At 46.8% G+C, this 15,003-nt stretch overlaps 1 protein-coding gene across 5 annotated transcripts in view; it reads left to right on the forward strand.

Moving 5' to 3' along the window:
• NRP2 (neuropilin 2) overlaps positions 1-15,003 on the forward strand; it is a 111,106-nt gene that overhangs the window by 23,383 nt on the left and 72,720 nt on the right. For all 5 annotated transcript variants that reach the window (XM_065881121.1, XM_065881120.1, XM_065881122.1 and 2 more), the window contains exon 3: positions 10,434-10,615. In XM_065881121.1, coding sequence (XP_065737193.1) covers positions 10,434-10,615 — 182 coding nt within the window. The remainder of the gene's footprint in view (positions 1-10,433; positions 10,616-15,003) is intronic.

Below are 15,003 nucleotides of genomic sequence, written 5' to 3' on the forward strand. Positions count from 1 at the left end.
AGGTCCAAGCAGATACAGGATTTAGTCCCAGCCTCCGGGCAGGCCGCTGGGTTAAACGTCGGGGTACTGACTCCTCTTCTGGGGTGGGTAGGGGGTCGGTCTCTACTGCCCTACTGCCCTACCGCAAGGAGGTGGCCTTCGCGCCAGCCAGCAGCTCTGCACGCAGGGCAAACAGCGTGCTCTGGCTGTGGGACAAATAAAAGTGCTTTAAGGTCTGACTCACACCGTTCCCATCCCGTGAGGAGACTTCCTGCAATCTGGTTCCCTTTCTTGCAGGAGCTGGTGTCCTTTCTAGGCATCTTTCTTTCTGGTCTGACTGAGCCTTCAGCCAGGAGCATCCAACATTCTGAACCTTCACAGCTTCTACTCCACCTCTCCAAATGGCAGCTGGTTGTTTCGGAACAGAGGGGCGTTTCCGTGATGGGGAGAGGCGAGTGCTTTCATGTGTCCTGCGTGGACAGGCCTGCTTTTGCTCTGACAGCCCCGGGGCCTTCAGAACACAGCCATCGGCGAAAGCTTACCAAGCGGCCGTTGGAGAGGTGGAAGCAGTCCCAGCTGACTGGCCCGGGAGCGCTGGCCTCAGTCTCCACCCTGGCATGGCAGCAGCCCCTTCCTGCTTGGACGTCAGTGCAGCCCATCGTTTCCACACCACCGTGCTTTCTGCATTTGCACAGCAGTGACAAGTTTGCCCCCGGAGCCGGGGAGAACCTCTGAGCTCTGTAACCTGAAGCTCAGGGTGAATGAAATGCAAGGACAGGGCCCGTCACACCTGCCACCTACTCCCCAAGCTGTCCCCTGCTTGCGTTTCCGCATGGCACGTTTTTCAGACAAGTTTTGTACTTTCCGACTTTTGTTATGGAGGCTGGATGCCAGCAAAGGGGCATAGAAAAACGACTGGGAGTCTTGATCCCAGGAAAACACATAAAATACTTTTTCGATGCTGTGATTGATTCCCTAGTGCCCAGCACACCTCGTTCCCAGCAGGCTCCCATTTTTTCAGACAGATGGAGAGGTTATGATTCACTCCCACGATTAGACCCTCTGGGAGCCAGGGTTGGTGAGCACCTGTCCCAGAGGGAACTGTTCACCTGGCCAAGTTCAGGGACGCTGCCGGCACACCAGGCCGAGGAATGGTGTACTCTGATTTCCCCTCAGTGGCTTACCCATCAGCCCTGAGAGGCACAGAGGCGTGGTCCCCGTAGCCATTTATGAGACGAGGCAAACTGAGGCATGTTCGATCGACCCAGGCCAGCTTAGAACAATTCAGCAAGTCTCTGGCCCTGCTGCAGTTCACCTTCCCATCTGAGCACCAGCCTAGTGGTGAATGGACACAAACTGTGAGCTACTCTTATCTGCTTTCTGCCCTATATTGTTGCAGAACGCTAGCGTGGGGTCCTTTGAGCTGACTGCAGACGGTGAGGATTTTATAGATGCACAGAGCAGACAGAAAGAAACACTCAACAGTCCTGCTGAAAACAGCCTGCCCAAAAGCCTTAAACGTCACATTAGCACCGGTTGCTTCGAAAATCCTTCCTTGCAGAAGCAAATACGTTCCATCCAAGCCTGTCTGCAGGAGCAGAGGAGATCTGTGGCCACAGGACCTGAGGAACGTGCTTGCTGGGGAGCCGGTCAGTGGAGGGAGTGGTGTTTGGCCAGAGGGTCAGGGAGAAGTGACGCAGGCCTTGTTGTGTGCCCTTGATTCTCTGAAAGTTCATCTACAGTGAGACTTATCAGACACGGTGTCTGGAGCGGCCTCCTTCCTCACATTGCGAGGCGTTCTTGGCAGCCTGCTCCGTCAGGAACAATGAGACCGGCGGGCCCTCTCCATCATCCCAGGGCTTCTGCGGAAAAACCACCAGCAATTATAAATAGATGTTGTTTGTAGTTTCCATTTTCTTGCCTTCAAGGTTTTTTGGAATAACTCCTTCAGTTTGTTTTGGGTTGTTCTCTTTGCATACTTCCTTTGCTGGGTGGTCAGATTTCCTCCCTTCTAAAGAGCCCTGGTGACCCTGGCTGTGAGGGGTATTGCTAATAAGCTCAAAATATCAGAGATTCGGGATGGGAAGAAATAAAGGAAGAAAATGAAAGTGCCAACAGCTGCTATTAAAAAGGCACTCGGCACCACACAAATACAGACCGATGCGGTGTGTGAGTCCTTGGAGTTAGAGAGCAAATAATGGTAATAAGTTAGGTAAGACATAATAATGATATGGAGTTAGACAACACAACAAATAATGATAGCAGCAGCAATAACAACTAACATTTATTTATTGAGCATTTACTATGTGCCTGGCCCTATGCTGAGCTGTTGACGTGCATTAACTCACCAAATCTAGGGAGGTTGAGTGCCTAGCTCTTCAAGACCCAGCAAATGGGAGTGGAGGTGGTTTTGAACCCAGCCTGGCTGGCTGGTTCCATAGCCTGGGTTCGGAAACATGAGACTGAAACGAATTCTCAAAAACTCAAGTGATGAAGCACTGTTGATGGGTTTGTACAGGAGGATTTTTCGAAACCACCCTCTGTAGCACTGAGGTTGGGGAACATTTAGACTGTCTGTAAATTTATTACTTTTCATTTCATCTTCACCTGTTCAGTTTCCAAAGCATCGTGTGTATGTAACTCTTCTCTCCCCCAAGTCTGCCATCCTATTTTGTAGAACCCAGGTAACAATCAAAATGGCCAGTGCCTCGCAGGCACTCTCTAAGGCATCCCGTGCTGTGCTGGGCCTGTATATACCTTCACGAACCTTTCAACAATCCCACAAGGTGGGGCGTATTATTATTTCCATTTTATAGATGAAGAAACTGAGGCTCAGAGAAGATCAATGCCTTGCCTGAAATCATACCACTAGCATGTGCCAGGAACCAGCTGGATCTGTCCACAAAACCCATGCACTGCATTTCCCAGAGTACGCACAGCCCTGTAGACAGATATGTTTCTGTGTAATTAAAAAAATTATTTTTTTGGTCCCAGACCCCTTCCCTAGGAAAATGTGCGTACACACAAACACACAAAATTTCTGTGTAGGATTGTAGGGGTTCCCCAACCTCCTGAGACTCATCTGTGGACCCTACTGGAAATCCATGGGCTGAAAAATATCTGCTCTAGATGATACTATAAGAGCGTATAAACACACAGGATACTGTTTTCTCACCCAATGGACCATATGTTCGCCTGTGGGTATATATGTACTTATAAAAATACTTCAGTTACAAAAATTAATATGTTATCCCATCTGAACACTTACAAGCTGGATTTCTACTGGATGAGTCTTGAAACCGTGAATTCCAAATCTATTCACTGCATCTATGGGTGATTTGTCTAGTAAATTTGGCAAGTCCTACAGGCTTTGTTTAAACAAAACAGCTAGATAAAACGAGTGAGATTCTGTTAAGTCTCTAACTGAGACGGAGAGGTGTCTTTGCGCCTGGCACCTTCTAGTGTTCTGGCAATCTGGCATTCCCACTGCTCTCCAATCTTCATGCAACAACGAGGCCAGAGGACAGAGGCGAGGTCAGTGTGCCCTGGAGAGAAACCGCCTGGGCAAAGCCTGCCTCTGGCCTTTCCTTGTCGTGTGACTTTGGGCAGGGCAGGTCGCTTAATCTCCCTGAGCTTCAGCCTCTACATCTGCAAATGGATGGTAATCATATCAGGGCCTGGTGTGTATTAAGTGAGGGTTGAATGAAATACTGTCTACATGGAGTGAGGATCTAGCCCACTGTGAATGCTCAGTAAATGGGAGCGCTTCTCATTGATATACCAGCTTCTTATAAAAGTGGTACCAGTGAAAGGGAAAAATTCAAGGAAATAAAAATGGCTTCTTAAAAAACCCGACCTGACAGCTAGCTGATTTCTCCATAAAAGCTGGATGTCCCTACTAAGCTGGAGACCAGGCAACCTGGCTTTGGGCCTGAATTGACCAGAAACTTCGGCATCATGCAGACCCACCTCACAGCCTCTTAGGATCTCGGGCAGCTTCTTTGTTGAGAAAGTTGTGCGTGACAGTGTTGTTTTTTCCTCCTGTTGTCCCTGCAGGTTTTAATGCAAGGATTAATAAGACAGTGTTTATAGATGTCTTTGAGATTCCTGTAAGAAAGGCACTCCAGGAGGTGGTAAATTCTCTGGCCTGGATAATCTACTCATGAAATATGGAACTTTGGAAGTGTGAGAAAAATCTCAAATCACTTTGACAGCATTTTAATTATAGTTGATTTGTTTGCCGCTAATAGAGAAAACGCTGTCAGCATGATTTGAGATATTTCTTCCACTCAAAATGTTATATTTCATGTTTTCGAGTCACAAGGCAACATGTTGGTTTCCAGATACAGCCAGAATAACACAGTGAGTGTGTTGGTGCCCAAATGCAGAGTGTAAAACGGACCGAACCCCTCAAAAGCAGGGTTCGTTCTTCTTAACATGTAACGTCAACCTCAGGTCCCTCAATCATTTATTCACTCAACAAAAAGTTAGTGAGCCCTCCTATGTGCCGGGCACCGTGCAAGTATTATAAATTCATCTGTGAAAAGGTGAGGTTCTTACCCTCGTGGTGCTTATTGTCTAGTGGAGGACACAGATTCTAAACAAGTAAAGTATATTGACAAAAGCTTACAGATTATGGTAACAGCCAGAAAGGCAATGAGAGGGTGGTGAGGTAGAAAATAAGGGCATGCCAGATGAAATGAGGTAACAAGGGCAGGCTTCTCAGAGGAGGTGACATTCGCACTCAGAAGAATGAGAAGTTACCAGACAGAGCAAAGGCTAACAAAGAGTATTGCAGGCAGAGGGAAGAGAAAGTGCAAAGCCCAGGGGCTGGAAAGAACTTGCCATGTCCAGAACGTGATGGCTTAAACATTCATGATGCAAGTAGCATGAGAGGAGGCATTGCCTAGCTGGCAAAGTTTATGGCTTCAGGACTTGGTTGCAGAGGTGCTTAGATGTGTAGACAAATCCCATAGAATGGGCACAGTACAGCATTCTTCCTTGGAGCAGCTAAGTACTCTGCCTACGATATAGAAATCCCCTCACAAGCAGTTCTATGTGACATCCATAAAGGTAGGCTCTGGATGGGGCTAGACATTATCCAGCCCTGGGAGAAGGGGCCTCCACATGGTAAATCTTCCAGCACAGGCTCAGTTGGCTGACCCAGGCTTTGGTGGCCTGCTGGGCAGCATCAAGTGTGGATAGAGTTATGGAAAGTAGAAAGCTTCTTTTCATGTCTGCCTAGTGATGAGAAGAAGAGATGAGACTGTTGCTTTTTCATATCTCTCCTGTGGACTCTTATAATTAATTCCACCATCAAGATTCCCACGCCCAAAATGTGGATTTGGGGAGAGAAATTAAGACTTAGAAGTCAAGAAAGAAAGTACAGAAAGCATTCATTAGACAAATGCTCAACATACAGGTGTCGGAATCTGTGAAAAGTAAAAAGGTACTCGGGGAACCATTTTAGAGAGAAAAAAAGAACTGGAGTAGAGATGGCTACTTCAGCTTAGGAAAGTAAATAAATAAAATAAGAAAAGGTAGTGTTAAAGCTTTGAAAGGAATTTTTTCATCTGAGGGAGATTAGGAATAATGAAATGCAAACACAATAGTTAATATGTCTGTTAGCTGGCTTCTGTTTCCTTCCAGAAGATGAATAAGAGGATGGCTTTTCAGGTTATCCTACATGACTATCGTGGGGGTGAGCTCTGAGTTTGCAGCCCAGATTCCTTTACCAAACAAATGCTGGTTATTAGATGCTAGAGGCAAAGTCAGATCTATTCCAAGGCCACAAAGTTCCTAAGTCTCCGCTAGGTCTTCACAAATGAACCTGACAACACTGAAATTTCTAAGGAGATTTACTCCAGCTGTAGCAAATCCCCGATAAGAAAAAATTTCCCCAAATGAGTCAGTCACACAGGAGGTAAATGAGACATTCTTTGTGGAGTCAGCATGTCAGTTGGAATATGCCCTTCATACAAAAACCCCAGCCAGAAGACCTGGTGGTTAGCTGGGGCTTGTCTACAGGGCAGAACCCCGACACTGAAGGGAAAGGGGGGTTGTTAGCTGCCTAACTGTGACTGGGTCGCTTTCCCCTCAAGCAAACTGGATAGGAAAATCCAGTTTTTCTAAGAAGTTGGAGTAAGGACTGATTATTTACTTCACAGAAGGACTCACCAGAGGGGTCCTTTAAATAACAAGCTCAGAGGGCTTCCCTGGTGGCGCAGTGGTTGAGAGTCCGCCTGCCAATGCATGGGACACGGGTTCGTGCCCTGGTCGGGAGGATCCCACATGCCGCGGAGCTGCTGGGCCCGTGAGCCATGGCCACTGAGCCTGAGCGTCCGGAGCCTGTGCTCCGCTAACGGGAGAGGCCACAACGGTGAGAGGACCGCGTACCGCCAAAAAAAAAAAAAAAAAAAACCAAGCTCAGAGAGAAACTGTATGATATGATTGATTTATATGAACCTTTTCCAAAAATGCCTCTCTTCACTATATGTGTACGTAGTTATGTAAGGATGTATTTGCAGCTGGCCGCATTACCCAAAAGGATTTGGGTGGTATATCCGTTGAGTAAATTGAGGCAAGTTTATAGCTATGACATGTGCTGGGTAGCCTTGCTTCATCTCTGGTTCTGTTAATCCCCTAGATTACTCCACAGGTGTTTAGGCAACCAGATAAAACCCTCCACTTCTGATGAACAAGCCAGTGGGATGTCAGGGCCTTTTTTTGTCCTTCCTATAGAAATTGGCAACACAAACACTGGAGCTATCTGGTAGTCTGTAAAAACATTTTTTTTAAGTATTCACTGAGTGTGGGCCATGTCCCTGGTATTATTCTAGGTGCTCCAACAAGCTATGTCTTATTTAGTCCTTACGGTGATTCTGTGAGATGGATGATGATTGTCATGATGACGATGGTATTTTTTATCTGCAAAATTTTGAGAGCTGGATTATTTTTCTCAGCTCTTCTACTTTGGAAAAAATTCTTTATGGAAGTATCGTTATTTTATATATTTTAAAGAAATGCAGGCTCGCTGTAAACAATTCAGGTAATAGAAGAAAGTAAAAATTACAAATTATCCCACCATCCATATATATATTTCACCACTGTTAATATTTTAGTCTATATTCTTTTTTTTCAATTTCTTTCTTCCTTTTTGGCTGCGTTGGGTCTTCGTTGCTGCACGCAGGCTTTCTCTAGTTGTGGCGAGCGGGGCCTGCTCTTCCTTGTGGTGTGCGGGCTTCTCATTGCGGTGGCTTCTCTTGTTGCGGAGCACGGGCTCTAGGCACGCGGGCTCAGTAGTTGTGGCTCACGGGCTTAGTTGCTCCGCGGCATGTGGGATCTTCCTGGACCAGGGCTCAAACCCGTGTCCCCTGCATTGACAGGCGGATTCCTAACCACGGCGCCACCAGGGAAGTCCCTATTTTAGTCTATATGCTTTCAGACTTTTTCTGTATGTATATGCAAGGAAATATATATACCTATATATATTTTAAAGCATACTTTTTAAAAAAATCTACTTTTTTTCAACATAACAATATATCGTGGACATTTTTCCTTAAAAGCAAAAAAAAAAAAAAAACTGGACCTATAGCACTTTTACTATAGCAGTGGAGTATTCCATTTTATAAATATCCAAAATTCATTTACCCGCCACTGCTGTTGGACATTTAGACACAATGCTGTTAATAAACAAAGCATCTTTTCACTTTTCACATGCTTTTAAAAATATATACACACAAAGATGCATATACATCTTTGCACAATTGTCTGATTATTTTCCTAGGAAAAAATCCTAGCAGTGGGATTGCTAGGATCAAAGGATGTGTACATGTTAACTCTTTTCACATTTTTGCCAAAATGCCTTCCAAAATGTTTGAATAGATGTACATTCCCTCTTGTACTGCATCTCTGCTCACTTGCTCTGTCTCTTAGAGAAAGTCACTTCTGCACTACGGCTCAGCTGTTTCTCCTCTGAAATGGGTGTGAAAATACAAGAAATCCCCATGAACACTCAGGAAGCACGTGCTGGGACACTTTATATAGATGATGTGGGTCACCTAAATTTCAGAAAAACCCTAGGAGAAAAATTCTAGTACCCCTATTTTGCTCTTATTTTCCCCATTTCTGAGGCTCAGAAACGTTGAGTGACTTGCCTGAGGGGACCCAGCTAATAAGTCTGAGCTGGGATCCAAACCCTGTTCTGTCTAATTCAGGGATGAGTGTGGGCTAGGGGGACACTGGCTCCTCCAGGCAAGCTGGGTAATGTCTGCTCCATGGATATAGGTGCTTCTCCACCGTTGTACACCCTGGTGAAGAAGGCATCACCATTACCCAGCTGAGAGTGACTGTCCAACTGTTCTTACCTCATCGTGGAAATACAAAGGAGGGGTTTTCCAGAAGGTTTGGGGGAATTTCCTTTGAGAACAAGCTAAGTGTCTTTTCACTGTTGTTTTGAAAGTGAGGAAGCACATTTTCAAAGTCAGCACCATCTCCCACACTGAAATCACAAGACCTAAACAGATTCCCCCACCCACCCCCGCCTTTCCCAATCTGTGTCCATCTCTTCAGAGCTCCTGGGGGAAAACCCTGCCATCTCCTCTTTTCTGGACTCTAACCAGCTTCTGCGATTCTTTGGACTGTAGGATTCCAGCCCTCTGGGGTTTAAGAATGAACTAACCCTGGTCTGCTCCATATACTCCCTTCGAAGGCCTATTTATTTGGAAGTGGCTGAGCCATCTGAAACATGGCTCCCAGGGGCAGTGGTGAGGCCTCAGGCCACTCCAGCTCAAACAAGCCACTTCTGCAGGCCACCAGCTCCCACAGACCCTGTGTGTGTGGCACATCCCAGGGAGGGTAGCCTTCCCGGTCCCTCTCTTTACCCCAAAAGAAGAGATTTCGGACATGTTGTTTTAACAGGTTGATGCAAAATAAATAAACAGGGAGAGAGAGGGGGATGGTTTTCAGTAAATAATGGTAGAGTGGCCAGCAATTTGAGGGAGCTGGTGGGGAAGAAATGTTCCACGTCAGCAGTTGTGACAGGAGTATTCCCTGGGAGCCAGACAAGGAGCCCAGACGCAGGACAGTGAGGATTGCCAGACCACACACCGAAGCTGAAAATGTGCATCTGTACTGATAAAATGGCACAGCAGGTGTGCCGTCCCGTGAACCTAGCCAAGGATGTCTTTGAGGTGTCTTCCCCAACCCGAGCCAGTTTGGTTCTGTTTGAAATGAACTCAGGCCTCAGGGTGGGGAAGGCAGCCCGCTCTGCCTCTTGCTGAGACTAATAGTTATATGCTCAGAGATGCTGGGTCCCCAGGGACTCACCCCCTGCTTTTGGAAAAAGGTTTTTTTAAAATTTTATTTATTTATTTATTTTTGGCTGCATTTGGGTCTTCGTTGCTGCGCACGGGCTTTCTCTACTTGCCGGGAGCGGGGGCTAGTCTTCGTTGCGGTGCGCAGGCTTCTCATTGCGGTGGCTTCTCTTGTTGCGGAGCACGGGCTCTAGGTGCACGGGCTTCAGTAGTTGTGGCACATGGGCTCAGTAGTTGTGGCTCACAGGCCCTAGAGCGCAGGCTCAGTAGTTGTGGCTCATGGGCTTAGTTGCTCCACAGCATGTGGGATCTTCCCGGACCAGGGCTGGAACCTGTGTCCTCTGCACTGGCAGGCGGATTCATAACCACTGTGCCACCAGGGAAGCCCCTGGAGAAAGGTTTTTATTGCCTTATCTAATGTGGTGCTGACTCCTTTTAAAAACACGTTGTTAACTAGATAGACACTGCTGTTGTGAGCTTCGCAGAGTCATCTCAGCGAGGCAGGTGGCCCACGGTTGGGGAGTCTTTGTCACTAAACGTTAAAGAGAAGAGCAAATGACCCAGGAGAGAACTGAACTTGGGGAAGAGGCAGGAAAATAAACAAATCTCTCTGAAACAGCCCCCATGTGCCTGACTCGGTGCCTAGCACCTTCCTTACATTTTTTCATTCCATCTCCATCCCAATCCCCTGAAGTGCATATTTTTATCCTCATCTTACAGATGAAGAAATTGACGCTCAAAGGGGTTAAGTAACATGCAGAGACACAGAGCTAAGAAGAAAAGACTAAGATTCAGAGAGATCATAATGGAAATAAAAATGGTGTTACGGCACGAAGCAAAAAATATTTGAGACATTTGATAGAATGACGCTACTGCTCTTATGTGAGCAAGAGATAAGGCCTTAAAGTCTAGCCATCCACTGAGGTGCTCGTTCTGTGTGGCTTTCAGAAAGCAATGCAACTTCCTATATCTATGTTTGCCAGTCTCTACAAGCAAACGTAAGTGCCCTTTGATGAACACGAAACACCTGAATGTCTAGAAGTGGATGGAGGCACCTGAGCTGGAGGGAGAAAATAGTCCTTTTCATCTCCTAAAACTGGTCTTTTCTCATATGTGCCCCTTTGTGCCATCCGTACCTAGGTATGACTTCATTGAGATTCGGGACGGGGACAGCGAATCCGCAGACCTCCTGGGAAAACACTGTGGGAACATCGCCCCACCCACCATTATCTCTTCGGGCTCGGTCCTCTACATCAAGTTCACCTCCGACTACGCCCGGCAGGGGGCAGGCTTCTCCCTCCGCTATGAGATCTTCAAGACAGGTCAGTGTGGTCATGGGTGGAGAGAAGATGGGACTCTGCCCTCTGTGCCTGACCACGGGGTGCTGTGTGCGGGAACTACGTAATAGTTATGTGCTCATAGATGGAGCCCAGTGGGTTGACACAGGTGGTAAGGGTTCTAATTTTATCCAGCCTAAGCAAGTTGATGGAGGGAAGAGAGGTTCAAGGTGAACCTGGAGACAGCCTGAGGTGAAAAGCCAGTTTAAGTTACCAGCCAATTTAAGAGGGCGAGCTGCCAGGTTAGTGCTTGGGTGCAGCATGTCGGGCAGGTAAACATTGTTTGTGGCAACGAAAGAACAGGAGAACCTGTTACATAGAAAAACACTTTTGGAAAGAATTTGATTTTTGTGTGTCTTTTTAAAAAAATCACAATAATCTTCATGGTAAAAACAAAACTTGGTTAAACGTCCTCCTAATTACTTCATGATTTAACACAGCCTTTCTTTGGAATTACATGGGACGGAAGGACATCATCTTTTCAGTGTTAGGAGTCTCTAAAAATCTTACTATGATCCACCACCACCACTACCACCAACAAAGTCACACAGTTGCTTTTACACTCAAATATGGCTCCTAGGAATTCCCGTTGCTGTTCCACTGCATCACGTCTACCCATTGAACCCACACTTCCTAAATGCCGATGAAGCCAACACCCTGATAAAGATAGCAGAAAGAGAGGAGAAGCACATTGCCTTTCTTTTAAGTTGACCACTTGCTTTCCATTAGGTCCCCCTTAGATTACTTTAGATCCTGAGAATATGGGCCAATGCTTAATATCCGTAACTGGGTAGAGACAACTTTGATTCACAAGTCGCTGGTTCAGCATCTCCATGGAAGCACTCCAAGCAGCGTGCCCTTCCCTCCCATGTGTGAGCTCATTATCTTGAAGCTAAGTGAAGTTTATCCTCCAGTTCTCCCTTCACCCCTGCCCATCCCCCCACCTCAGGGGCTCCCACCCCATCTACGACTGTGTTTCCCTCGCCAGCAGCCCAAGTTTTACAACTCATGGACAGAGTCTGCTGAAAGGGGAGGCTGTCAGCCTTGTCATCAAGGAGCCCAAGTCCGGCGCCTGTGGAGTTCAGTGTGAGGGGAACTATTCATATATATTTTCTTTTTCGCCAAACAATTCTTGAAAGGAAGTGGTAGCTGCTGAAAGCACTTTTTATATCCACTCTGTCTAAATATTTGCCAGATTTGTCTGCCTGAGAACAAGATCGTAGAATCCAGTGAAAGGTTGGAGCCAGAGTGGGAGCCGGGAGCGTCCCAGGGCATGAGTCCCAGGAAAGACTGTCTGCCACGGGTCGTCATGCAGCTGACTACATGAGGTCGCAGGGACTGACAGTCTGTGTGTCCAGTGGCTCGGGCTGGTGTGAGGCTCCCAAATCGCCTCATCCACATTCCCCTGAGTCCTGTGTGAGGTTCAGATTAGTCAGTGCCACTGGCACTGATGGACCCCTCATTATGCCATCCTCTGCTGGGGACTAGTGGGGAGAGAGAAGAGAGGAAGGAAGGAAACGGGGTGTTTGCCCTCTTCTGGTTGGGGAGACAGTGTGTAAACCCAGAGCACAGAACAGATGCACAGTCTATGTTATTGGATGAATGTGTACATTGATAGGTAAATTGCAAGGTAAACTATTGTTATAATATGAGGCAGAGTGAATAACTGTGAAGGTATGATTAACATGCCATGGATGTGAAAATGAGGGAGCTACTGAGTGGCTTGCCGGTAGGTTACCAGGGAAATCTATTAGGTAGCTAGGTCCCCAGTGCTAAAGCTGCCATTCAGCTCCACTGTGCTGACCATGAAAGGAAAACAGCTCCAAGCAAGGGCATCCAGGGAGCTAGCCACCGGAAGTCAGAACAAGGGTGCGGAGGACCGTTCCAGCTCATCTCTGTTTCATGTTTCCCAACTTAGTATTTCACAAAGGATGGTGCCACATCCTCCAGAAATCGACACAAAAACGTGAATGTTAGCTCTATCCGTCATGCAAATGTGAAGAGTCGATCTTAAAAGACAAAACACACAGAGGGTATCGTAACTCAGCATTGCTCTTTTGAGGACAGGCTGACGTAGGATTTTGAATGAGGCAGCATGCCTAGAAACAAAGGAGCCGGCCAAGGAAGGTGGCTTGGGCATGGAGAAGTGGGGCAGTCTACTTTAAGGCCTGGGATTGCCTACAGAAGGAAGAAAAAGATTACTGCAGCAGCGGGAGGTAACAGGCCAACAACAGCCATTCTTCTGGGGAACGTAAGAAAGGGGTGAGAGCCCAGTGGCCTCGGCGCTGTTCACACATGCCATCGTGCCCATTGGAAAGAACAGCTCTCAGCCTGAAAGTCAGCCCTCATAAAGCACGTATATGTGCAGGGGGCGGGGTGTGCCAAGTTCAAAACTGAGAAGTTTAGGAAGATGAGCATTCTTCCAGGTGCCGCGTCCCACACCCAGATCTCCACTGTTGGAGCCCTGAGAGAAAACACACAAAGTTATGTCATCCACAGAACATGAAAGAAACGCATGAACATGCTGAAGAAATCTAAACAAACACAGTTGTGTTTGCTAGTCAGATTCATAAAGAGAGAGAAGGGGGAACTGTAAACAGATACACAACCGTACAGAGGACTCTGGAAGCCTTCGACAGCACATCGCCCAGGCGGGGCTGTGCTGCAGAGTTATACTGACAGAAATAAACTCACAATTCCGTACAGATGGGGGTGAGTGGCTGGAGAGGGAGGTTCGTGTCTGCCCTGAATGAAGTGGTTTATGAAAGAGTCTGTGTATGACCAGACGGTCCACACAGAAAAGGGTAAACCAAACAACTCACTGACTTAAGTGATCCCAAGTCACCAAATCATAAGCAGAACAGAGAAAGGAATTTTAAAATAATTTAAAAAGTAACATTGGAAACTGAATCACTGGAAAGTGTGGGGGGGTTTGTGTGTTTCTTTCCTGTCTTCTGACCAAAGTTCAAGATCAAGTTTTCTTTCGCGGTGCCCAGTGACATTTTGGAAACTGAAATCTCGGGTTATTCACAGACAGAGAAAACCTGGGATGCCCCCTACTCCCACTTCCTAAATCGAAGAACTGGGTTTACCTTTGTGGTCAGCCTCAACTCATCTTTGGATAAATCCACCATGTTTTCAATAGCCTTATGTGTGCAGATTTTTCTTCTGCTTGCAGAGTTATCGTACAATTTACAGTGAAAAACCACGGAGTGGGCATTTTTCATACCAGAGTCCTTTGGTATGAAATCATTCCCTGCAGCCAAAATCCCGCAGGTTCTATGGACAATTTTAGCGTTGCGTGAACTTGAGTATTTATTGACTGAGCTATTTTTTTTAACCTTTAATCCTTTTAACACATTGCAGAAAAGCCTCTTGGATTAGGTAGATAACCGCAAGACTCAACCCTTGTCCCAGGGATGGTCACCCTTTCCTGAGATCTCTTCTCCACATTTGATATTCAGCTGCCTGCTTTCTGACACTGACCATAGTCCAAACAGCAAGATGGTGCAATTATAGATGGAGGCACGATTGTAATGGACAGGCTTGATTTTTCTGCATGAAAAGGATAAAACTGTTTTTCTACTTCATTCAAAATAAGCCCCAGGATACACCCGTGTATAGCCATGTCAGAAGATAGATACACACTTTTTTTTTTCTTTTTGCCTTAAGGACGTCAGATTGAAAAAAATCTCTCCAGTCCATTACAGGACCACAGAACCTTGGAAACTGTGGGTACTCTCACATTCTCCAGGCCTCTCTTGGGCTTTCTAAGTGTCCTTTGTGGAAGCGCCTGTCCCCCATGGATGACAGGGACTAAAGAAAGATTCCACTATAAATTCCCCACTCCCGGGGGTGGGGGTGGGGGGTGATTCCCCTTGCCTTGGAAAGGAATGACAATAGGGCAAACGCTGGGAGGGAGTGTCAGGATGCCTTTTCTAGAAACAACTTGTGAATAGGGTTAATTTCCTCTGGCAAAGTGGCTGGGCAGCCATAAACGCTAACCTTTTCAAAATCCCTCTCAGCCACCTGAAGACCTGCCAGCTGGCTTGGCTTTGCTAAACTGACTCATCCTGGACCATGGAGGAGGCTTTCAGAAGCTGGGGTTCTGATAGTAAAAACAAACTGGGGGAGAGGTCATCTCATCTCCTGCCTCCAGGCCTGGCTGCCCACTGGGCCACCCGGCCTCAGAATGATGGAACGCAGAGCCTCTGGGATGCAGCATTAGAGAGCCTCCGAAGAATAATCCTGAAAAGATTAGCTCTCGCCCCAGGTGTCCCGGGTTCCCACCCTGCCAAGGCTCAGTGCTGGCTGGAAGGGCGGAGGTGATGGAAGGGTGAGCAGGGATATTGGAACTTCCTGTCTGATGCTAA

Source organism: Phocoena phocoena, chromosome 7 (assembly GCF_963924675.1).
Source record: "Phocoena phocoena chromosome 7, mPhoPho1.1, whole genome shotgun sequence".
Taxonomy (NCBI): Eukaryota; Metazoa; Chordata; class Mammalia; order Artiodactyla; family Phocoenidae; genus Phocoena; species Phocoena phocoena.